Source organism: Schistocerca piceifrons, chromosome X (assembly GCF_021461385.2).
Source record: "Schistocerca piceifrons isolate TAMUIC-IGC-003096 chromosome X, iqSchPice1.1, whole genome shotgun sequence".
Classification (NCBI taxonomy): Eukaryota; Metazoa; Arthropoda; class Insecta; order Orthoptera; family Acrididae; genus Schistocerca; species Schistocerca piceifrons.
The window spans coordinates 63,951,802-63,978,551 of record NC_060149.1 but is presented as its reverse complement, the minus strand read 5'-3'; the positions used below and the strand labels follow the sequence as shown (position 1 = coordinate 63,978,551).

The window sequence follows — 26,750 nt, the reverse complement described above, 5'->3', positions numbered from 1 at the left end:
CGACGCACGGATGCACGCCAAGACCGTAGGATCCTACGCAGTGCCGTAGGGGACCGCACCGCCACTTCCCAGCAAATCAGGGACACTGTTGCTCCTGGGGTATCGGCGAGGACCATTCGCAACCGTCTCCATGAAGCTGGGCTACGGTCCCGCACACCGTTAGGCCGTCTTCCGCTCACGCCCCAACATCGTGCAGCCCGCCTCCAGTGGTGTCACGACAGGCGTGAATGGAGGGACGAATGGAGACGTGTCGTCTTGAGCGATGAGAGTCGCTTCTGCCTTGGTGCCAATGATGGTCGTATGCGTGTTTGGCGCCGTGCAGGTGAGCGCCACAATCAGGACTGCATACGACCGAGGCACACAGGGCCAACACCCGGCATCATGGTGTGGGGAGCGATCTCCTACACTGGCCGTACACCACTGGTGATCGTCGAGGGGACACTGAATAGTGCACGGTACATCCAAACCGTCATCGAACCCATCGTTCTACCATTCCTAGACCGGCAAGGGAACTTCCTGTTCCAACGGGACAATGCACGTCCGCATGTATCCCGTGCCACCCAACGTGCTCTAGAAGGTGTAAGTCAACTACCCTGGCCAGCAAGATCTCCGGATCTGTCCCCCATTGAGCATGTTTGGGACTGGATGAAGCGTCGTCTCACGCGGTCTGCACGTCCAGCACGAACGCTGGTCCAACTGAGGCGCCAGGTGGAAATGGCATGGCAAGCCGTTCTACAGGACTACATCCAGCATCTCTACGATCGTCTCCATGGGAGAATAGCAGCCTGCATTGCTGCGAAAGGTGGATATACACTGTACTAGTGCAGACATTGTGGATGCTCTGTTGCCTGTGTCTATGTGCCTGTGGTTCTGTCAGTGTGATCATGTGATGTATCTGACCCCAGGAATGTGTCAATAAAGTTTCCCCTTCCTGGGACAATGAATTCACGGTGTTCTTATTTCAATTTCCAGGAGTGTATTATACTAGAACTGACATGTGATTACATTTTCACGCAATTTGGGAGCATAGATCCTGAGAAATCAGTACCTAGAACAACCACCTCTGGCCGTAATAACGGCATTGATACGCCTGGGCATTGAGTCAAACAGAGCTTGGATGGCGTGTACAGGTACAGCTGCCCATGCAGCTTCAACACGATACCACAGTTCATCAAGAGTAGTGACTGGCATATTGTGACGCGCCAGTTGCTCGGCCACCATTGACCAGACGCTTTCAATTGGTGAGGGATCTGGAGAATGTGCTGGCCAGGGCAGCAGTCGAACATTTTCTGTATCCAGAAAGACCCGTACAGGACCTGCAACATGCGGTCACGCATCATCCTGCTGAAATGTAGGGTTTCACAGGGATCGAATGAAGGGTAGAGTCACGGGTCGTGACACATCTCAAATGTAACGTCCACTGTTCAAAGTGCCGTCAATGCGAACAAGAGGTGACCGACACGTGTAACCAATGGCACCCCATACCAACACGCCAGTATGTCGATCACGAATACACGCTTCCAATGTGCGTTCACCGCGATGTCGCCAAACACGGATGCGACCATTATGATGCTGTAAACAGAACCTGGATTCATCCGAAAAAATGACGTTTTGTTATTCGTGCACCCAGGTTCGTCGTTGAGTACACCATCGCAGGCGCTCCTGTCTGTGATGCAGCGTCAAGGGTAACCGCAGCCATGGTCTCCGAGCTGATAGTCCATGCTGCTGCAAACGTCGTCGAACTGTTGGTGCAGATGGTTGTTGTCTTGCAAACGTCCCCATCTATTGACTCAGGGATCGAGACGTGGTTGCACGATCCGTTACAGCCATGCGGATAAGATGGCTGTCATCTCGACTGCTAGTGATACGAGGCTGTTGGGATCCAGCACGGCGTTCCGTATTACCCTCCTGAAGCCACCGATTCCATATTCTGCTAACAGTCATTGGCTCTCCATCAACGCGAGCAGCAATGTCGTGATACGATAAACCGCAATCGCGATAGGCTACAATCCGATTTTTATCAAAGTCGGAAACGTGATAGTACTCATTTCTCCTCATTACACGAGGCATCACAACAACGTTTCACCAGGCAACGCCGGTCAACTGCTGTTTGTGTATGAGAAATCGGTTGGAAACTTTCCTCATGTCAGCACGTTGTAGGTGTCGCCACTGGCGCCAACCTTGTGTGAATGCTCTGAAAAGCTAATCATTTGCATATCACAGCATCTTCTTCCTGACGGTTAAATTTCCCGTCTGTAGCACGTCATCTTCGTGGTGTAGCAATTTTATTGGCCAGTAGTGTATGTATCTATCATTGGGAACCATGTCCACTCCTACATGCAGTTTTTTTCTCGGCACAATGGCATCTACCAGTTGGAAAATGCAACGTGTTATTCAGCTCGCATTGACCATCCGTGGTTTGAAGGGCACCAGGATGAGTTTACCATACTCCTCCTTGGGGTAAAAAACAATCGAGGATCTGTAAGACCACCTGTGTCGGGCAGTACGTGCCCTGGCTCCTCAACTGAGAAACCTAGCACAGATGGTTACGCCACTGGTGTCGGGATGGCTCCACTCCCTGTTGATACCTTTCAAAACCTCATTGACCCTGTTAGTGCACGTATTGGAGTGGTCTGCACAGCAAAAGGTGGTTAATAGGTTTTAGACAGATGGTCACATTAATACGACCGGACAGTTAAAAGAAAGGAACATGTGATGGGTTATTGTGTCGTAGAAGTGACACAAAAGTCGGTGGTGAGGCGCTAGAAGGACCAGGTACAGCCTCTCCACTCTTTTTTCTATGTAATAATAATAATCACAACACGGAACACCATTCATGAGTTAACACTGATTTTCCAACGGATACTTTAATGCTACGGCGCACAATGTTATTACGTTGGCAACGAATGTGAATATTCTGTAGCAACTCAGAGTCAGCCGAATTTCAATGATTAGAAAAAGGTCACCTTAAAGTGTGCGATTAATACTGGTGTCTCAGGGGAATCACAGACAAAAAAATGCGACACAAAGCATGCGAAGTACGCTGAGACAGTTTTAATGATCCTAAGTGTAGAACGCTCTGCCATCTCCGAGAAATATGCATCGAAGAATTCCTTTATGAGTGAGAGCCATTTTAATAAGTCACACGACATATATTGTTGATATAATTATTTCAGTGAATAAGACAAAATGATCAACAAGCTGATGTATCACAGCACAGGCCTACATTGATGTTTTAAGCACCTTCTTGCTTCCCACTGTTGAAAAGCAATTCGAGTATGGCGATTGCATCTTTCAACACGAGCGAGCACCTGTTCATAATGCACGGCCTGTGGCGGAGTGCAGCAGCATTACTGCCATCGTCATCCTCTAGTAAATAAGCAGCGAACGTGATTCCACTGTTTTGCTCTATATCTAGCACGTCTTCATTCGTAATGTTGTCTATTATTTCTGCAATGACACTGAAAGGTGTAAATAATAGCATAAAATAAGCCCCATAAGCTTTCGTCCCCCCCATGAACCATGAACCTTGCCGTTGGTGGGGAGGCTTGCGTGCCTCAGCGATACAGATGGCCGTACCGTAGGTGCAACCACAACGAAGGGGTATCTGTTGAGAAGCCAGACAAACGTGTCGTTCCTGAAGAGGGGCAGCAGCCTTTTCAGTAGTTGCAGGGGCAACAGTCTGGATGATTGACTGATCTGGCCTTGTAACATTAACCAAAACGGCCTTGCTGTGCTGGTACTGCGAACGGCTGAAAGCAAGGGGAAACTACAGCCGTAATTTTTCCCGAGGACATGCAGCTTTACTGTATGATTAAATGATGATGGCGTCCTCTTGGGTAAAATATTCCGGAGGTAAAATAGTCCCCCATTCGGATCTCCGGGCGGGGACTACTCAAGAGGACGTCGTTATCGGAGAAAGAAAACTGACGTTCTACGGATCGGAGCGTGGAATGTCAGATCCCTTAATCGGACAGGTAGGTTAGAAAATTTAAAAAGGGAAATGGATAGGTTAAAGTTAGATATAGTGGGAATTAGTGAAGTTCGGTGGCAGGAGGAACAAGACTTTTGGTCAGGTGCATACAGGGTTATAAATACAAAATCAAATAGGGGTAATGCAGGAGTAGGTTTAATAATGAATAAGCGGGTAAGCTACTACAAACAGCATAGTGAACGCATTATTGTGGCCAAGATAGACACAAAGCCCATGCTTACTACAGTAGTACAAGTTTATATGCCAACTAGCTCTGCAGATGATGAAGAAATTGATGAAATGTATGACGAGATAAAAGAAATTATTCAGGTAGTGAAGGGAGACGAAAATTTAATAGTTATGGGTGACTGGAATTCGCCAGTAGGAAAAGGGAGAGAAGGAAACATAGTAGGTGAATATGGATCGGGGGGAAGAAATAAAAGAAGAAGCCGCCTTGTAGAATTTTGCACAGAGCATAACTTAATCATAGCTAACACTTGGTTCAAGAATCATAAAAGAAGGTTGTATGCCTGGAAGAATCCTGGAGATACTAAATGGTATCAGATAGATTATATAATGGTAAAACAGAGATTTAGGAACCAGGTTTTAAATTGTAAGACATTTCCAGGGGTAGATGTGGATTCTGACCACAATCTATTGGTTATGAACTGCAGATTGAAACTGAAGAAACTGCAAAAAGGTGGGAATTTAAGGAGATGGGACCTGGATAAACTGAAAGAACCAGAGGTTGTAGAGAGTTTGAGGGAGAGCATAAGGGAACAATTGACAGGAATGGGGGAAAGAAATACAGTAGAAGAAAAATGGGTAGCTCTGAGGGATGAAGTAGTGAAGGCAGCAGACGATCAAGTAGGTAAAAAGACGAGGGCTAGTAGAAGTCCTTGGGTGACGGTAGAAATACTGAATTTAACTGATGAAAGGAGAAAATATAAAAATGCAGTAAATGAAGCAGGCAAAAAGGAATACAAACGTCTCAAAAATGAGATCGACAGGAAGTGCAAAATGGCTAAGCAGGGATGGCTAGAGGACAAATGTAAGGATGTAGAGGTTTGTCTCACTAGGGGTAAGATAGATAATGCCTACAGGAAAATTAAAGAGACCTTTGGAGAGAAGAGAACCACTTGTATGAATATCAAGAGCTCAGATGGAAACCCAGTTCTAAGCAAAGAAGGGAAAGCAGAAAGGTGGAAGGAGTATATAGAGGGTCTATACAAGGGCGATGTACTTGAGGACAATATTATGGAAATGGAAGAGGATGTAGATGAAGACGAAATGGGAGATAAGATACTGCGTGAAGAGTTTGACAGAGCACTGAAAGACCTGAGTCGAAACAAGGCCCCGGGAATAGACAACATTCCATTATAACTACTGATGGCCTTGGGAGAACCAGTCATGACAAAATTCTACCATCTGGTGAGCAAGATGTATGAGACAGGCGAAATACCCTGAGATTTCAAGAAGAATATAATAATTCCAATCCCAAAGAAAGCAGGTGTTGACAGATGTGAAAATTACCGAACTATCAGTTTAATAAGTCACGGCTGCAAAATACTAACGCGAATTCTTTACAGACGAATGGAAAAACTGGTAGATGCCGACCTCGGGGAAGATCAGTTTGGATTCCGTAGAAATGTTGGAACACGTGAGGCAATACTAACCTTACGACTTATCTTAGAAGAAAGACTAAGAAAAGGCAAACTTACGTTTCTAGCATTTGTAGACTTAGAGAAAGCTTTTGACAATGTTAACTGGAATACTCTCTTTCAAATTCTGAAGGTGGCAGGGGTAAAATACAGGGAGCGAAAGGCTATTTACAATTTGTACAGAAACCAGATGGCAGTTATAAGAGTCGAGGGGCATGAAAGGGAAGCAGTGGTTGGGAAAGGAGTGAGACAGGGTTGTAGCCTGTCCCCGATGTTATTCAATTTGTATATTGAGCAAGCAGTAAAGGAAACAAAAGAAAAATTCGGAGCAGGTATTAAAATTCATGGAGAAGAAGTAAAAACTTTGAGGTTCGCCGATGACATTGTAATTCTGTCAGAGACAGCAAAGGACTTGGAAGAGCAGTTGAACAGAATGAACAGTGTCTTGAAAGGAGGATATAAGATGAACATCAACAAAAGCAAAACAAGGATAATGGAATGTAGTCAAATTAAATCGGGTGATGCTGAGGGAATTAGATTAGGAAATGAGACACTTAAAGTAGTAAAGGAGTTTTGCTATTTCGGGAGCAAAATAACTGATGATGGTCGAAGTAGAGAGGATATAAAATGTAGACTGGCAATGGTAAGGAAATCGTTTCTGAAGAAGAGAAATTTGTTAACATCGAGTATAGATTTAAGTGTGAGGAAGTCGTTTCTGAAAGTATTTGTACGGAGTGTAGCCATGTATGGAAGTGAAACATGGACGATAACTAGTTTTGACAAGAAGAGAATAGAAGCTTTCGAAATGTGGTGCTACAGAAGAATGCTGAAGATAAGGTGGGTAGATCACGTAACTAATGAGGAGGTATTGAATAGGATTGGGGAGAAGAGAAGTTTGTGGCACAACTTGACTAGAAGAAAGGATCGGTTGGTAGGACATGTTCTGAGGCATCAAGGGATCACAAATTTAGTATTGGAGGGCAGCGTGGAGGGTAAAAATCGTAGAGGGAGACCAAGAGATGAATACACTAAGCAGATTCAGAAGGATGTAGGTTGCAGTAGGTACTGGGAGATGAAGAAGCTTGCACAGGACAGAGTAGCATGGAGAGCTGCATCAAACCAGTCTCAGGACTGAAGACCACAACAACAACAACAAGCTTTCGTTCGCCTTGTATAAGAGTTAGTCGACTAGCCACACATAGTGATGCTTACCAGTCACCACATGCAGGAGCTCTCGTTCTTTGAAGTTTAAATGTGGCAATTTGACCGTTATTCCGTGCCACTCCTGAAACCTGCACTATTACTTGTTGATCCATTGCAAATGAAAACCCTTTACCCGCTCCACTTCGTGCTCGGGCATTTAGCGGGAATAGTTGGACGTAGAGAGTGAAAAACAATAGACTCACTTTTTTTTTAAAGCTGCATGTTCATAAGGTCATAACTGGATACTGTCAGAATAATGGCCCAAATTTTCGCGCGGGATCGATTGCTGGGAATGATATCTTGCACGTACGGTTTATTTTCTGCTTAAAATACAAGACTGAGTTGGTGATGTTTCCTTGTAAAGTCCCACCTTGTGTATAAGGTTGTTACTTTAATTTGCTATGAAAGCGGTGGTGATAGACAATAAAAGCGGATTAAAAGCTGTGAGCTGTTTGGGGAAGTTAACCTTGAATTACTGAGCAACTGTTTCACCAGGTATCCAGTTTAGCTTGCCAAATTCCCAACCAGACTAACATGAATTATAATCTTTTAATAGGCATACGATAACCGGTGATTATATATATATATTATACACTCCTGGAAATGGAAAAAAGAACACATTGACACCGGTGTGTCAGACCCACCATACTTGCTCCGGACACTGCGAGAGGGCTGTACAAGCAATGATCACACGCACGGCACAGCGGACACACCAGGAACCGCGGTGTTGGCCGTCGAATGGCGCTAGCTGCGCAGCATTTGTGCACCGCCGCCGTCAGTGTCAGCCAGTTTGCCGTGGCATACGGAGCTCCATCGCAGTCTTTAACACTGGTAGCATGCCGCAACAGCGTGGACGTGAACCGTATGTGCAGTTGACGGACTTTGAGCGAGGGCGTATAGTGGGCATGCGGGAGGCCGGGTGGACGTACCGCCGAATTGCTCAACACGTGGGGCGTGAGGTCTCCACAGTACATCGATGTTGTCGCCAGTGGTCGGAGGAAGGTGCACGTGCCCGTCGACCTGGGACCGGACCGTAGCGACGCACGGATGCACGCCAAGACCGTAGGATCCTACGCAGTGCCGTAGGGGACCGCACCGCCACTTCCCAGCAAATTAGGGACACTGTTGCTCCTGGGGTATCGGCGAGGACCATTCGCAACCGTCTCCATGAAGCTGGGCTACGGTCCCGCACACCGTTAGGCCGTCTTCCGCTCACGCCCCAACATCGTGCAGCCCGCCTCCAGTGGTGTCGCGACAGGCGTGAATGGAGGGACGAATGGAGACGTGTCGTCTTCAGCGATGAGAGTCGCTTCTGCCTTGGTGCCAATGATGGTCGTATGCGTGTTTGGCGCCGTGCAGGTGAGCGCCACAATCAGGACTGCATACGACCGAGCCACACAGGGTCAACACCCGGCATCATGGTGTGGGGAGCGATCTCCTACACTGGCCGTACACCACTGGTGATCGTCGAGGGGACACTGAATAGTGCACGGTACATCCAAACCGTCATCGAACCCATCGTTCTACCATTCCTAGACCGGCAAGGGAACTTGCTGTTCCAACAGGACAATGCACGTCCGCATGTAACCCGTGCCACGCAACGTGCTCTAGAAGGTGTAAGTCAACTACCCTGGCCAGCAAGATCTCCGGATCTGTCCCCCATTGAGCATGTTTGGGACTGGATGAAGCGTCGTCTCACGCGGTCTGCACGTCCAGCACGAACGCTGGTCCAACTGAGGCGCCAGGTGGAAATGGCATGGCAAGCCGTTCCACAGGACTACATCCAGCATCTCTACGATCGTCTCCATGGGAGAATAGCAGCCTGCATTGCTGCGGAAGGTGGATATACACTGTACTAGTGCCGACATTGTGCATGCTCTGTTGCCTGTGTCTATGTGCCTGTGGTTCTGTCAGTGTGATCATGTGATGCATCTGACCCCAGCAATGTGTCAATAAAGTTTCCCCTTCCTGGGACAATGAATTCACGGTGTTCTTATTTCAATTTCCAGGAGTGTATAAGAGAATTTAAATAAAAAGGAATAAATCAGTTTATATTTGGAAATTTATTTTAACATTGATCATTGAAATTTCAGCATATTAAACGTGAGTCATAACTGAGCTGGTGCCTTATTTAGGATTGTGAAAATGTGAGTTTGTACTCTTACGGAACACATGAAATAGGGGGCCAAGATTGGGAGACTGCGTACAACACTGCATTCATAAAATAACACATGAAGAACGTTGGAACATATGCACGAGAAAATTAACCACAACCAACCGATTCAATTTTCACTCAAAAAAGTTACATTCGTAGCACAATCCTGTCCGTCGTGTAATTACCACACACTGGTATACTAAATTCATGCTAACTCTCTGTGAAATCTTCCCAAAAAGAATGGCTGAGGGCTACTTTGATGATTACACCACATGCTTCACGTGGTCAACTTGGTTTACACAAAGCGTGTAACTCCACAATAATTTTGATAATTAAAATAAATTAGATCGAAAAGCAATTTACAAAAGAAAAACCTCGAACTGGTTACTAACGTCTTACTATTAACCTGATGGTTCAAACAATTATATAAGCACGTGGTACTGGTCTCACAAGGGACACCCCACGTGGGTTGAACATAAAGAAAAGTTGCTGTATTGAAAATTATTGTCAAGACGAGACGTTATAATCTCACGCACGTTCGCATTTAAGATTGATGAACTTAGTTAGAGTTATTGATCAACACGTGGTTCCACTTTACTCGCAAAGTAGTGACAAAGCAACTGCCGGAATATATTCTGAACTCCACACGAGAATTACACTGCGCTGCAATTTAAGATAACATTAGATATTTTAGAGCTAAACCTGAAATAAAGGTGATTAAATTTTCAGTTAGGCTGAACTTAAGAAATCCATTGTCCTACGGACTTAGCAGACACGCGCTTAGCCGGAGATCTTACCACTTTCCTGAGGGGTGGCTCACAAATACAAACGGAAGTGGCCAGAGGGGCAGCTTCCTATACCAACATGACAACGGACGGACAGGACCATACTAAGGATAGAAACCTCTCTGCTTTTAGAAAGCGTAGCTACCTGTTCCGACGTTGGTCCTACTGTTCTCTAGCAGACAGGCTTGTCTGCTACCCTCAAGCATGCAACTAGAAATACATTTGCTCATTCATGCTCTCACACAGAAGGGAAGGGGGATGACAGTATCTTATCATATACAGTATACAAAAGAAAGCGGATGTAGGTTCCGTATGAGACTGTGTGACATGAATTACATATAAACTGTGTTTTAAGGTGTAGTAGTGTGACAGATCGTTCTTGTTTATGTGTAAAAGTAACACGTTCCACTACTCAGTCTCCTTCCAGATAGTCAGAAACGCCACAGTAAATTTAGAAGAGGAATTTATGCCGTAAATGACAACAGATTTAAGAAATTAAACATGAAAGGAATCCAACAGAGACCTTTCATGTGTGTTGCAAATAGCGGTACTTTGCGTATTGATAGTTGGTGATAATAGATTCCACATTGGTTAGAAACGGTGCCGTCCTGCAGTGCTGCACTGACCTGGCCACAGGCGAGCCCCAGGCCCGACTCCGCCATGCCGTGTGGACACGACAAGTTGAGCTCGAGGGCGTCTGCGCCGCAAGCTTCCGCCATCTGGCTTAGCTCCGTCCAGTCGCTCTCGTTGAAGCTACACATAATGCTGGCGATCACCACCTGCCAACATCAGACACACGGTCTGATCACCACCACTTACCCGTACAATCAATAGCCGTGTTGGCCGATTAGCTTTATAATAAAGTATACAGGGTGGTCCATTGACAGTGACCGGGCCAAATAAGCATCAAACGAAAAAATTACAAAGAACGAAACTTGTCAAGCTTGAAGGGGGAAACCAAATGGCCCTATGGTTGGCCCGCTAGATGGCGCTGCCGTAGGTCAAACGGATATCAACTGCGTTTTTTTAAATAGGAACCCCCATTTTTATTACGTAATCGTGTAGTATGTAAAGAAATATGAATGTTTGAGTTGGACCACTTTTATCGCTTTGTGGCAGATGGCGCTGTAATAGTCACAAACGTATGGCTCACAATTTTAGACGATCAGTTGGTAACAGGAAGCTTTTTAAATTAAAATGCAGAACGTAGGTACGTTTGAACATTTTATTTCGGTTGTTCGAATGTGATACATGTACCTTTGTGAATTTAGCATTTCTGAGAACGCATGCTGTTACAGCGTGATACCTGTAAATACCACATTAATGCAATAAATGCTCAAAATGATGTCCGTCAACCTCAATACATTGGGCAATACGTGTAACGACGTTCCTCTCAACAGTGAGTAGTTCGCCTTCAGTAATGTTCGCACATGCATTGACAATGCGCTGACGCATGTTGTCAGGCGTTGTCGGTGGATCACGATATCAAATATCTTTCAACTTTCCCCACAGAAAGAAATCCGGGGACGTCAGATCCGGTGAACGTGCGGGCCATGGTATTGTGCTTTTACGACCAATCCACCAGTCATGAAATATGCTATTCAATACCGGATAAACCGCACGCGAGCTATGTGCCGGACATCCATCATGTTGGAAGTATATCGCCATTCTGTCATACAGTGAAACATCTTGTAGTAACATCGGTAGAACATTACGTAGGAAATCAGCATACATTGCACCACTTAGATTGCCATCGATAAAATGGGGGCCAATTATCCTTCCTCCCATAATGCCGCACCATACTTTAACCCGCCAAGTTCGCTGATGTTCCACTTGTCGCAGCCATCGTGGATTTTCCGTTGCCCAATAGTGCATATTGTGCCGGTTTACGTTACCGCTCTTGGTGAATGACGCTTCGTCGCTAAATAGAACGCGTGCAAAAAATCTGTCATCGTCCCGTAATTTCTCTTGTGCCCAGTGGCAGAACTGTACACGACGTTCAAATTCGTTGCCATACAATTCCTGGTGCATAGGAATATGGTTCGGGTGCAATCGATGTTGATGTAGCATTCTCAACACCGACGTTTTAGAGATTCCCGATTCTCGGTGGTGGTGGTGGTGGTTAGTGTTTAACGGCCAGTCGACAACGAGGTCATTAGAGACGGAGCGCAAGCTCGGGTTAGGGAAGGATTGGGAAGGAAATCGGCCGCGCCCTTTCAAAGGAACCATCCCGGCATTTGCCTGAAACGATTTAGGGAAATCACAGAAAACCTAAATCAGGATGGCCGGAGACGGGATTGAACCGTCGTCCTCCCGAATGCGAGTCCAGTGTGCTAACCACTGCGCCACCTCGCTCGGTCCCGATTCTCGCGCAATTTGTCTGCTACTGATGTGTGGATTAGCCGCGACAGCAGGTAAAACACCTACTTGGGCATCGTCATTTGTTGCAGGTTGTGGTTGACGTTTCACATGTGGCTGAACACTTCCTATTTCCTTAAATGACGTAACTACCCGGCGAACGGTCCGGACACTTGGATGATGTCGTCCAGGATACCGAGCACCATACATAGCACACGCCCGTTGGGCATTTTGATCACAATAGCCATACATCAGCACGATATCGACCTTTTCCGCAATTGGCAAACGGTCCATTTTAACACGGGTAATGTATCACGAAGCAAATACCTGTTACGTGATACCACGTACCTATACGTTTGTGACTATTACAACGCCATCTATCACAAAGCGAAAAAAGTGGTCCAACTAAAACATTCATATTTCTTTACGTACTACACGAATATGTAATAAAAAATGGGGGTTCCTATTAAAAAAAAAAACGCAGTTGATACCCGTTTGACCTATGGCAGCGCCATCTAGGGGGCCAACCATAGCGCCATCTGGTTTCCCCCTTTAAGCTAGACAAGTTTCGTTCTTTTTCGTTTGACGCCTATTTCGTGAGATATTTGGCCCGATCACGATCAATGGACCACCCTGTATATGTATGTACCGCCATCAGCCACAACGTTTAAATTCACGACATAAACAAATCACTTGAATATAATATACACCACAAACACTATTAACTAGACTATCGTTAATTTGTTGAGTTGCTAGGACCTTCATTAGGCACAGAACATTTGCCCTCCTACATTGAAATAGAAAGAATGATATGATATATTTCTTGACAAAAGACAGACAAATGTATTCTGTGGTATTATGCTGGTGACTCACTGGATGTATGTCTAATAGGGGCTGCGGTACCCGAGAACTTCAGCAGCCACTGAGTCACCAGCAGATACATACCGGGGCACGTGGGCTTACCTTCTCTGGGAACTCTTGTTTGAGCTCGGTGATGCTGCGGCACCAGTAGGCTGCCGACTTTTCCGAGATGAGCTCGATGTTGAGGAACGACGACTGCTGTGGTCCGTAGTGATGACCCGACGTGGTGCCCTTCACGATGCGGGGAGACACGTTGGTCACGCAGTCCTGCTCAACACACGCAAACACTCCTCACACAAAGCCAACCTCTTCAACATCACTCACTTCATATCTCGTGAGACTAGTTTGGTGGGAATGTCAGGCATTCGACTAATTACACTGACTGAAATAAAGGTGTTACAACGCGAACGTATGGAGTGAATCGGGCTGACTTTCCAGTATTTTCTTGCCTGTGCGATATGCTGACAAAAATTTTACCTTTACGTGACCATATTTCCAGCATTTTCAGAAAAGAAGAAAGCCTTTCATGCAGATGAACGATGGTGTGAGTATATGATACTGACTGCGTGAGTCTAATGGTACTGAAAATTCAGACTCTGCATTTGCTGAGCATGTACTGAGTGAGGGTCACAACTACCAGCCAGTGTCCCATGTACTTCACTTAGCAAACAAAGGCCATAAACTCAACCTGCTGGAAGCCCTGGAAATTAACAAACATCTTGCTCACAGTCCAGATCTCATCCTAAATGACCAGACACAACTCAACACTTCCCCTCTCCTAAACTTCATATAATCATCTTTGTTGTTCATTACTTCCCACACCCTCTCTTCCTACATATTCCCATTTTCCTGTAGTCATTAAGTTGTTTTATTTGTTGCAGTTGTCTTTGTATTCCACATATGCTGTAGTTTCAATAGTTAAGGGTTTGCTTTTAACTTGTACTTGTATTACTGTCCATGTTTAACTCCCCTTGTAGTTGTCTCATCAAATACTGTTCATATTTTACTTTGCTCATTTATTTAATGTAAACTGGTATACAGCCACTGCTTTGATTATAAAGTTAATGTTAAAATGCAGTACCACCACACTCTCAAACTGTAGGTTCCCTCAAACACCTCAATTTTCCTGCATTTATTAATTTCTGTTTATCGTATTGATATAGCTTAAGTTCTTCGTGTATTCTGTATTTACATTGACAACTGTCTCTTCTTTTTTAATTGGTTGTGTATCACTCTCCATGTTTCATACCTCTTGATGCAGCCTTGCCTAGTACTAAGTTTATCTTATTTCAGTAGTTTTGTTTATCAATAGATACCGTTATGTAGGCATGTTATTCTTATATTGTGCTAAATGTTTTTCTGTCAACTCCATTGTTATTTATGTACTGTTCAGTTTTTACTATTTCATTGCAAAGATGTTACTCACTGTATGTTTCTACTTCACTCTAGATGTGTTACTTCTCTTCCAGTGTTGTCTGCTAACATTTAACTTCTTTGGTGATAATACTCAGTAAATGCCTGAAGATGGCCTGGTAAGCCGAAAACCGGTTAGCAATAAAAATAATATTGTAGAACAAAAGCAAACTGGTGCTTTTCATTTATTATTATAATGTTGTTCTACCAAGAACCGACGGAAGATTCTGTTAATATGATAAAATGTGCCACAACAGCACAATTATCCACCTTTTATAGTAGATTACTGAGACAAAAAGCTAAATCAACACAACACATTTGGTTTAACAAACAGTGTTTGCAACGCAAAATCACGCCAAAATACGTCTCCATAAAGTCAAGAGGAACATCCGCTGCAGCAAACAAAGCCGTTGACGTCGCAAGATACACGTGGATAAAGGAAGAAATGAAGAAATGGTATCGTGTTCGTGACAACGTGTGTACACATCTAAAAGTGGTACATATGGCAATCACATCTAAGTTACACCCGTGTGAGTTCGATGTTTTCGATCGAGAAGTTCGTCAAAGTGTAAGTGATCTTATTCACGACGTATTTTTGCGTCAGAACAAGAAATTATCTATGATTAGGAAGGTGAGTGAACCTCTAACCTCAAACTGTAAACAAAATTTTTCGCAACGTGTAATTAACTTATCGAACTTGGTTCTGTCCCCAAAGGAACAAAAAGTGCTTGAAAAAGGTTTTAAATATGCTCCTCCCCACCCTCCATCAGAAAAACAACTGGATGTTATGAAAGTTGATATTGAATATGCCTTAACGAAAGACACCACTGCAAAATATATAGTTGCCAATGCACTAAAGAACGAAACCAAATTCGTGTGTAACATCCCACGGTCTATTGACTTTCACACCCTCAAGTCCTTAAAACAGAAATTACAACACCAAGGTATCGTTGCCACAAAATCTGATAAAGGCAACAGCATTGTGCTTTTGAACAAATGTGATTATGTGGATAAAGTTAATGATTTTCTGAATACCACAGGCTTCCAAGTCTGTCCTAAAGACCCTACTAAATTGTTCAAAGAGGATGTTAAATATGCAATCATTTCATGCAAAAACATATTCTCTGAATTTGAAGTAAAACTGTTAACTAACATGAACCCAATGCCTCCTAGAATGTACGGCCTTCCTAAACTGCATAAACAAGATATTCCTATTCGTCCAGTTGTATCATCATTCACTGCTCCATCTTACAAACTAGCCAGTAAACTTGATGTCCTAATTAAGAGCAAGACTAAATTTAAACCAAAGCATGGCATTTCAAACTCTGTGGACCTAGTAAACAAGTTAACAGGTATATCTGTCTCACACAGTGATAAATTAGTATCCTTTGATGTCAGCAGTTTGTTTTCTAACATACCAGTAGTAGAATGTATAGACATTCTGACAGAGCTGATGCACAAGTCTAATGTCAATCCTGTGGAATTGAATGACTTGAGACTTGCCACACAGACCTGCCTTGCACAGAACTATTTCCAGTTCCAAGGCACTCTTTATAAACAATTAGATGGCTTAGCTATGGGTTCCCCTCTTAGTCCACTGTTGGCTGAAATATTTATGGACCATTTTGAACAAAATTTTCTAAAAACAGAACCTTTGAGTGCAAACATCAAATACTGGTTTAGATATGTAGATGATGTCCTGTGTATGTGGACTGGTACTACAAGACAACTCAACACATTCTTGAGAAACCTAAACGGTCAACATAAAAATATCCAGTTCACTATGGAAATTGGCAACAAATCCATAAACTTCTTAGATCTCACCATTGACATCAGTACACACACACATTGTTTCAAAATTTACAGAAAAACAACAACTACAGACACAGTAATACCTTCTTGCTCACAACACCCCATAGCTCACAAACATGCAGCTTTCCACTCAATGGTACACCGTCTCATATCCATCCCCATGTCCAGAGATGATTTTAAAGCAGAGTTAGATACAATAAAATTTATTGCCTCAGCCAATGGCTACAATCCAGTTCTTATTGACCACATCTTGCACAGGAAACAAAAACGGAAAATTATACCCCTCCTCTATGCCCCACCTGCTTCCCCATCCACTGTCTGCAAGAAATGGTGTACTCTACCATTTCTAGGTAAGGTATCACAGACTATAGCCAAAGCACTGAAATCCTGCAAGTATAGGGTTTCCTACTATGTCAGGAACACTACAGCCCAGTGTGTTTTTAATAGCAAAGATAAGATCTAGTTATTAGCCAACAGTGGGGTATACAAAATCACCTGTTCTGATTGTGACAAATTTTACATTGGTCAGTCAGGCAGAGACATATCAACTAGGCTGGCTGAACATGAACGCAGCTGGAGGTTGCAGAATTCAGACTCTGCATTTGCTGAGCATGTACTGAGTGAGGGTCACAACTACCAGCCAGTGTCCCATGTACTTCACTTAGCAAACAAAGGCCATAAACTCAACCTGCTGGAAGCCCTGGAAATTAACAAACATCTTGCTCACAGTCCAGATCTCATCCTAAATGACCAGACACAACTCAACACTTCCCCTCTCCTAAACTTCATATAATCATCTTTGTTGTTCATTACTTCCCACACCCTCTCTTCCTACATATTCCCATTTTCCTGTAGTCATTAAGTTGTTTTATTTGTTGCAGTTGTCTTTGTATTCCACATATGCTGTAGTTTCAATAGTTAAGGGTTTGCTTTTAACTTGTACTTGTATTACTGTCCATGTTTAACTCCCCTTGTAGTTGTCTCATCAAATACTGTTCATATTTTACTTTGCTCATTTATTTAATGTAAACTGGTATACAGCCACTGCTTTGATTATAAAGTTAATGTTAAAATGCAGTACCACCACACTCTCAAACTGTAGGTTTCCTCAAACACCTCAGTTTTCCTGCATTTATTAATTTCTGTTTATCGTATTGATATAGCTTAAGTTCTTCGTGTATTCTGTATTTACATTGACAACTGTCTCTTCTTTTTTAATTGGTTGTGTATCACTCTCCATGTTTCATACCTCTTGATGCAGCCTTGCCTAGTACTAAGTTTATCTTATTTCAATAGTTTTGTTTATCAATAGATACCGTTATGTAGGCATGTTATTCTTATATTGTGCTAAATGTTTTTCTGTCAACTCCATTGTTATTTATGTACTGTTCAGTTTTTACTATTTCATTGCAAAGATGTTACTCACTGTATGTTTCTACTTCACTCTAGATGTGTTACTTCTCTTCCAGTGTTGTCTGCTAACATTTAACTTCTTTGGTGATAATACTCAGTAAATGCCTGAAGATGGCCTGGTAAGCCGAAAACCGGTTAGCAATAAAAATAATATTGTAGAACAAAAGCAAACTGGTGCTTTTCATTTATTATTGAAAATCTACAGGTGGAGATCAGAGCACAGCACGTGCAGCTTATCACCAGCTTTAGGACTTCGAGGAAGGTCGAATATTTGGCTATAGGGACGTGGTAGCATCAAACTGACAGATGTCACAGTCAGCTGGCTGTAGTGCAACGACTGTAGGAAGAATGGCGACCAGGTTGATTCACGACAACGGAGTGCAAGGAGGAGAGGCACGGTCTTTCCAGAAGGCGGGGTCTAGGGTTTTCACCTGCCTCGAGATAACTGGGTGTTTGTGTTGTCCTCATCATGTCATCATCATTCCTGAAAGTGGCGAGATTGGGCTGAACAAAGGTTGGGAATTTGTACGGGCGCTGATAACCGCGCAGTTGAGCACCCCAAAAACTAAACATCATCATCATCATCATCTTTCCAGTAGGACTACACCACGTGAATATCTAGGATTGTTCGACTGGTTCTGATGAATAGATGGATGACAACAGCAAAAATTTGCCACGAACCGTCGAGCACAGATTACATTAGGCTACTCTGAGATATCTAGATTCCACAGTTCGATGACCACTGCCACCATACCGCAACCGACAGGTACTTGTGTGCTGTAGAGCCAGTATCGACTAGAATATTGATCGACATTGTGTGGTGTTCAGTGGTGATCCTCGCTTCTGTTTTTGGTGACTATACTGACACCAACGTTTTGGTAGACGACATGGTGAAAGGTCACAGGGAGCAGCGAATCTCGATAACCATGACTCTCCAGCTTGTGGAATAATGGTGTCGGGAGCTTTTGTATGTGATAACAGGACTGATTTCGTAATTGTTGAAGGGAGACTGAATGCTCGTCAGTATGTGGGAGGCATATTAAAGCCTATTGTCGTACCCTTCATGACCAGGGTACCAAATGGGATATTTCAGCAGGATAAAGCAAGCCCCCACACAGCAGTTCACACCACAAACACATGAGACCTGTACGGATACTTGACTGGGCTGAACAGTTCCCTGGTTCGACAGCTATAGAGCATATCTGGGATCCGATGGAAAGACTTACAGTTCCATACTAGCCTCCAGCGAGCAGTCTTCATGAACTGACACAGGATATTTTTCAAGCATGGTAAGAAATTCCCCAAGATGATATTCGGAGGCTGTTTGTTTCCACGCTACAACGAACACAACAATGTATTCGTAGCAATGATGTTGATGATAGATATCAATTCCGAATGGAATGAATGTTTAATCATTTAGTACCTGTTATGTGTTAAACCTCTCCACAAATTTTGATTGATACAGGATTGGTGTTTCATGGCGTAACACTTTTATTTCCGTCAGTGGACCAGCACAGGCTTCCGCAGCCGTTGTCAATATCACCAGAAACCTTTAAGTTTTGACCACGCCGTCCAGCTGTAATGTGCTAGATATCTAGCTAGCCTGCACAAGAAACCCGTGTGCTGTTTCCATTGTCCCTAACCAGAATTCTCGAAATAAAACCAAAGCCTGCTGTCCACTCACCCTGTAAATAACTCTGTGTGTTCACTCCATTTCATGTCATTTCACAGAGTTAATTTGTATGATGAAGGGCATAGCATTCATCTGAATAGGGTAAAGTATTTTCGTTTGGTTAGGAACATTATCTTCTTCCACTGACTGACCTTTAAATTGAGCTGTCACACAATTCATTATGCAACATCTATGTATTGAGAGAAGAAGAGAAGCCAGATTCAAAATTTTAAATCTCTCTGCAGAAGCACTGCCGAAAAGTTATGTTTAATTCTGTAATTTTGGAATCGGAACTGTCTCTGCTCTACGACTTACAAAATCAATGCCTCTCACTAAACGACAACAGAACTCTGTTGCACAACGGTTAATCTTTGATGGATCTATGGATACTTATAGCTCATAATACTGTTACACATAATCTGATAATGAAATACTAGTGTTGCAGGAAGGGATAATTATCTTACAGAGTCGTCCCACATACATTACATTATCATTGATCGGTAAGCTGATGTGTAGTCAGTTAGCAAAAGTTTTCCAAAAGTAAAAGTAAATTCATGCCGTAGTTTTTGCTAGGAGACATTCAGCAATTTAACTATTTATCTAATTCAGTGTTTTATAGATCGATGGCAGAAGTAAAGAGGATATAAAATATAGATTGGCAATGAGAAGATAATCTTCCTGAAATCCAGAAATATCATAATGTATTATGCAAGTATTAGAAACTTTTTCTGGTCGCATTTGTTTTTATATGGAAGTGATAAGTGGACGATAAACAGTTTGAGTTTCATAACTCAATTGTTACTGTAAGAGCTTTCTAGTGGCAGTTTAAAAACTGGGCAGGTCAGATTGTCCGGTGTAATCTGCCCCTTTCAGGAAACACTGAACTGTGTGTGCGGAAGTGGACTTCCAGGTCCTTTGTGCACGCAGGTAAGCTGGTCAGCTATTGGCAAGCGGCCAGCAGGTAGCCACAAGGCTTTGCAGTGAGCAGACGTATGTTTCGTCCAGCCGGTAGCCACAAGGCTTTGCAGCGAGCAGACGTATGTTTCGTCCAGCCAAGGGCCGCAGCTCGCGCGCACCTTGTGCACTTGTTAGACATTGCTTAATAACGCCTGTAAAGTAATACGGAATTAAGTGTTTATACATCAAAATGGTTGTCTTCGGTCTAATTATTGTGAGTGGAAGTGAGGAGAGGACACTGAGTCCTCTTCTACTACACGCTCGAAACATAAATGTACTATTGCAGGACCAGAGGCCTGCAAGTGAACTGTGCACAATAGTAGAGAAGAATGTTGAAGAGCCGGCCGCTGTGGCCGAGCTGTTCTAGGCATTTCAGCCCGGAACCGCCCTACTGCTACGGTCGCAGGTTCGAATCCTGCCTCGGGCAAGGATGTATGAGATGTCATCAGGTTAGTTAGGTTTAAGTAGTTCTAAGTCTAGGGGACTGATGACCTCATATGTTAAGTCCCATAGTACTTAGAGCCATTTGAACCATTTTTTGAATGTTGAAGATTAGATGGATAGGCCGAGTAGTTAATGAAGATCTGCTGAGCAGAAATGGGGGAAAAGAACTGTCTGGTACAAATTGATTACAAGAAAGATAGACTTACAGAAAACATTCTGAGGCACCATGAAACATTAATTTGGTAATGAAGGGAAGTTTGTTTGTGTGGAGGGCCAGCCGGTGTGGCCGAGTGGTTATAGGCACTTCGGTCTGGAACCGCGCGACCGCTACGGTCGCAGGTTCGAATCCTGCCTCGGGCATGAATGTGTGTGATGTTCTTAGGTTAGTTAGGTTTAAGTAGTTCTAAGTTCTAGGGGACTGATGACCACAGATATTAAGTCCCATAGTGCTCAGAGCCATTTGAACCATTTTTTTGTGCGGAGGCGTGGGGGGGGGGGGGGAGTGGGGAGAGGAGCAGGTGCAAAGGTTTATGAAAAGACCTGGGGAAGGTGGACTAGCGGGCAGAGCTGCATTAAACCAGTCTTTGGTCTGACGAGTACAACAACGAATGATCGAAGACGGGAAAAGGGGCACAGATAAAGCGAAAGGGCAGCATGTACCGCCTACTAAGTACTGACGTACTGTTAGTCAGACTAAAACTTTTGGATCAGGTAAATGTTAATCGTTGGAAATGTTTTTAGAATTCTTTTCTTAGTCTTTCAGCAGTGCACTAAATTCATCACACGGTCTTCCATAAGGACATCCATTCCCAATTTTTCTTTGGTCATTAACAAATTCTACTACAAAGCAAGCTCCTAAAAGCTGAAACAATATTCCGGCTTTTCATAAAACGAGTTCAGTGAAGGGCAGTGGGTAGTCACAAAGCATAGACGTTTCGTGTGAACACATCACTGTTTTTCGTACAGTGACCTGACTCCATTGTAAATGGGCCTTAATCATACTTTACTGACCGCCAGAGTAGAACTCAACACATCACTCTCGATGCTTGGGATGAAGCCGTTCATTTTCCCAAGGAACAAGCAGTCTAGATGCTATAAAACATATCTTCTAAGGGCCCATTACAATACTCCTACCTATCTCACGGAATTGGCACAATTTCTGTGTGAAAATCGACATAATATTAGCTTAACCACAATTCGCGATTTACGTGCACCAGTCCACACGACAGTTCCGGCATTTCTGGAAGAAAACTGTGGCCCCTATACCACACTGTGTGGGTGTTAGTATAATCTGTTGAGCAGTACCTTGTCGAGGGAGAAGGTTTTGGTGACGGCGAAGGCCCAGCCCTGCTGGAAGGCCCTGCGGATCATGGCGCTGGTGGTGGCGGGCGGCGCGGACGCCAGCCCGAACGGGTTCTGGAAGCGCAGGCCGCACACTGTCACGCTCACGTCCACGTCGTCGATGGCGCTGTGGAAGCGCGGCAACACCGCCGCGCCTGGCACCGCCGCCCCGCGCCGCTCCTGTGGATGCCGCGTTACAAGGTAGCGGAAGAACCTAGACAACATCTCTACGTAGTTGTTTCAAAAAGGAGGGAAGATTGTGGTTTCACGTCCAGTCGATGACGAGGTTGTAGGTTTGTGTAGCTGTGGACGTGGCAGTTAGCAGTGTTGTATCTGTACGTACTTGTGGATGTGGTAGGGATAGTGTTGTACCTGTATGTACTTGTGGATGTGGCAGACATAGTGTTGTACCTATACATTCTGACGAATGTTGCAGGCTACAACGGAGTGCATTTGTGCATGTGGACATGGAAGTAGCAGTGTTGTTCAGATATATGGTTGTGGATGTGGCAAGCAGCAGTGTTGTATCTGTACGTACTTGTGGATGTGGTAGAGATAGTGTTGTACCTGTATGTACCTGTGAATATGCCAGCGATAGTGTTGTGCCTATATTTTCTGATGGATGTGGCAGGCTAGAGTGTTGTACGTGTATGCGTATAGCTGTGGCAGGTGGTAGTGTTGTACCTGTATATACTTGTGAATACTCCAGGCAGCAGTCTTGCCATCGTTGACAGCTTCCACAGTGGTTTCGGTGGCACCCGACAGGTCTCCACCGCAGAATACTCCGGGCTCGCTGGTGGCCATGGTGCTGTAATCCACCTCTGGCAGCCCGTACTTTGTCCACTTCAGAGGAGACATTGCCTTCTTCACTGAAATTATAGACGATTTTCTTTGCTTATTTCATGGATTGATGTTCCACCATGCTTTTCGTCACTTTGGTATTAATCACTTTGATAATGTGTTACTACTGCAAATGTGATTTTTTACTATAAGTTTGATGTTATATGAGCCAATAAGGAAGTGAAATGTGTCTTCACCTGGTCTGTTTTCACCTTGTAAGTACATATATGTATGAAATACATACATTTTAAAAATGTTACATTATTTTCGTGTGCCTTACATGTATTCAGTTTTGATGTTGGCAGACGTCCTGTAATGATGGTTTATGAGCGAAACCAATAGACATGTGGGTTTTTAAGAGCTGACGGTTAATAATGCATTTTCTCAAGTACTTAATGGCTGTTGTTTGTCATTTAACCCAAACTTTAAATAAATCAGTTGGTTTGTTGAGAGTGGTAATGACTGCCCACTTTCCAGGCCACCACTTAGCTGTATTGCAAGTAAACCTTCGATTTTTGTGCTAGGGAATAGTGTACAATAATTTTTCTCGATTTTTAGTTACAGACTTACAACATGCAATGTCAAATTTCAGTGTTACTACATTTTAACCAGTGGAATGGCAACCCTCTACTTACGTATGAAGTGACGTTCTTTCTGTATATTAGTAAAGACGTAAGTTAAATACGTGGGTACACATTTATTATTAAACTAGTGACCCACCCGTGCTTCGCACAGGCTCTACTCAGTATCTCAGGCTGGACATTTTGTATGGCATAGCGTTAATTTTGTTTAAAGGCCACTGTTTAGAGTTACGATTAAAATTCAGAGAACAAGGTTAGGTAACAGAATATCACTACATTCATATAACCTAGATTTAAGCAGCGCACGCCAGGAAACTTATCAGGAGACACGAATGTTAATTGTACTATACTTAACTGGTGTCTGAAGTGACATCTCATGGCAGTGACAGCTGCCCAACTGCAACGCTAGGACAGTGCGAACGGCATTTTAGTGTAAACGTTTCCATCATTCCCTTTAGATCCCTCGATACCAAAAAAATCTGTTCTTATCAGCTTATTATTTAATACTTCCTGCATCGCAGGGCATGTAAGAAGTCGCGCCGTCCTCCTAGTAGTGGTAGTGAGCACCAACGTCCCGCTAGCAGTAGTTCTTGCCAACCTCCCAGTAGCGGTAGCTAGCACCGGCCCCCAGGAGCTGCTGTCGGCAATTATCTCCTGTACTCACGCACCTTCCTTGTCAATCACTCTATCAGTGGAAATCTTATCAAAAGACCTATAATAGTTTCTGAGGTTAGTCTTCACATATAGAGAGACAGAAGCGGCGAAGCACTTTAATTTACTATGCACTATGTGATCAAAAGTATGAGGACACCTGACTGAAAATGACTTACAGGTTCATCTCCATCGGTAATGCTGGAAGTCAATATGGTGTTGGCCCACCCTTAGCCTTGATGACAGGTTCCACTCTCACAAGCATACATTCAATCAGGTGCTGGAAGGTTTCTTGGGGAATGGCAGCCCATTCTTCACGGGGTGCTGCACTGAGGAGAGGTATCAATGTCGGTCGGTGATGCCTGGCACGAAGTCGGCGTTCCAAAACATCCCAGAGGTGTTCTATACGATTCACGTCAGGACTCAGTGAAGGCTAGTCCATTACAGGGATATTACTGCTATGTAACCACTCCGCCGCAGGCCGCGCATTATGAACAAGTGCTCGATCGTGTTGAAAGATGCAATCATCATCCCTGAATTGCTCTTCAAAAGTGGGAAGCAAGGAGGTGCTTAGATCATCAATGTAGGCCTGTAATGTGATAAATGTCAATGTCGTGTGACTAGGGTCTCCCGTCGGGTAGACCCAACTGGGAATCGAACCCGGACCCTTAGGACTGACATGCTGTCGTGCTGACCACTCAGCTTCCGGGGGCGTACTGTGATGTGAGAGTGACACACAAAACAACAAGGGCTGCATGCACCCTCCATGAAAAACCACACCATAACACCACCGCCTCCGAATTTTACTGTTGGCACTACACACATTGGCAGATGACATTCACCAAGCATTCGGCATACCAGAACCCTGCCATCGGATCGCCACATTGTGTACCGTGATTCGTCATTCCACTGAACGTTTTTCCACTGTTCAGTTGTCCAATGTTTACGCTCCTTACACCAAGTGGCGTGTCGTTTAGCATTTACTGGCTTGATGTGTGACTTATGAGCAGCTGCTCGACCATGAAATCCAAGTTTTCTCACCTCCCGCCTAGCTGTCATAGCACTTGCAGTGGATTATGATGCAGTCTGGAATTCCTGTCTGATGGTCTGTATAGATGTTTGCCTACTACACATTACGACCCTCTTCAACTGTCAGCGGTCTCTGTCAGTCAACAGATGAGGACGGCCTGTACACTTTTGTGCTGTACGTGTCCCTTCACGTTTCCACTTCACTATCACATCGGAAACAATGGACCTAGCGATGTTTAGGAGTGTGAAAATCTCGCGTTCAGACGTATGACACAAGTGACACCCATTCAACTGACCACATTCGAAGTCCATGAGTTCCGGGGAGCGCCCCTTTCTGCTTTCTCACGATATCTAATGGCTACTGAGGTCACTGATATGGAGTGCCTGGCAGAAGGTGGCAGCACAATGCACCCAATATGAAAAACGTTTGTTTTTGGGGGTGTCCGGATACTTTTGATCACATAGTGTATGTATGGATGATTCCAAGCAGATCTGCCATTCACCGCTACACGGCAGTGGCATCGTTTTCACAGCAGCATGGGAACTGAATTCATCACAGTTGAGGAAATTTGCACGAAATATTTATAAATTATGTACACAAACCTGCCTCATGAATCAGTCTATCTATTAATGGAAACGATATGATAGTTGCTACAGCCCGAATATACAGACATAAACTGCAGCTGGGGAGTTTAATTTGTATATGTATAGACAGACAGATGCCTTGTGGCTTATACGGTGGAATGTAACAGCGAATTACATCATTTTACTCTACTGAGGAATAGCATCACCGTAAGTATTAAAACTAAAGTAATTATTATTATTATTGTTATTCTTATTATTCATTTTCGGGCTGCTGGACGAAGCGATGTACAAAATGGAGTAGTTTCAGTGTTTTGCTTTAGCTATTACTAACTGAGTAACTGCCGTTGCCAGGGAACGTATTAATTCCAATTCCATTTGTCCGTCTCCTTATTCCCCTTCTCTCTGTCCATCTCCTCCTCCACCTCTCTTCTTCCCACCACTCTTAATCTATCTCTCATCTTTCCTTTTCCGCCGCGCGGGATAAGTCGAGCGGTCTAGTCACTGCAGTCATGGACTGTGCAGCTGGTCCCGGCGGAGGTTCGGGTCCTCCGTCGGGTATGGGTGTGTGTGTTTGTCCTTAGGATAATTTAGGTTAAGTAGTGTGTAAGCTTAGGGACTGATGACCTTAGCAGGTAAGTCCCATAAGATTTCACACACTTTTTTTCCTTCTCCTGTCCATCTTCTCCATCCCTTCTGTCTGCCCATCTCCTCCGCAGAATCACAGAACATAAGCGGTACGTGAAACCACCAACATAGTAAAATTCGTCGACATGGAATTTCCTACTGTAGAGAAGCGCTATCACACCTGCTTGTTCAGAGAGGCTATAGAAATATACACAAACATGAGAACAGCTTCAACAAGAAAGAAGAAAGCGGTGCTGCATCGAACGACCGTTGCAGGTAACAAGGGGAGAACTGCCCCGGAAACTGCCATGGACTTTGGCGCGCCAGGCACATACGATCTGTGGCCGCGAGCTCGATTCCTGAAAATAAATAAATTCCCAATTGGGAGAAAT

General features: G+C 44.0%; 1 protein-coding gene across 1 annotated transcript in view; it reads right to left on the bottom strand.

The window, feature by feature from the left end:
- LOC124721738 (dihydropyrimidine dehydrogenase [NADP(+)]) overlaps positions 1 to 26,750 on the bottom strand; it is a 295,913-nt gene that overhangs the window by 104,112 nt on the left and 165,051 nt on the right. The window contains exons 10-13 of the mRNA XM_047246840.1: positions 22,733 to 22,917; positions 22,013 to 22,228; positions 13,099 to 13,263; positions 10,404 to 10,556 (exon numbers count right to left, since the gene is read on the bottom strand). Of these exons, the coding sequence (XP_047102796.1) occupies positions 10,404 to 10,556; positions 13,099 to 13,263; positions 22,013 to 22,228; positions 22,733 to 22,917 (719 nt within the window). The remainder of the gene's footprint in view (positions 1 to 10,403; positions 10,557 to 13,098; positions 13,264 to 22,012; positions 22,229 to 22,732; positions 22,918 to 26,750) is intronic.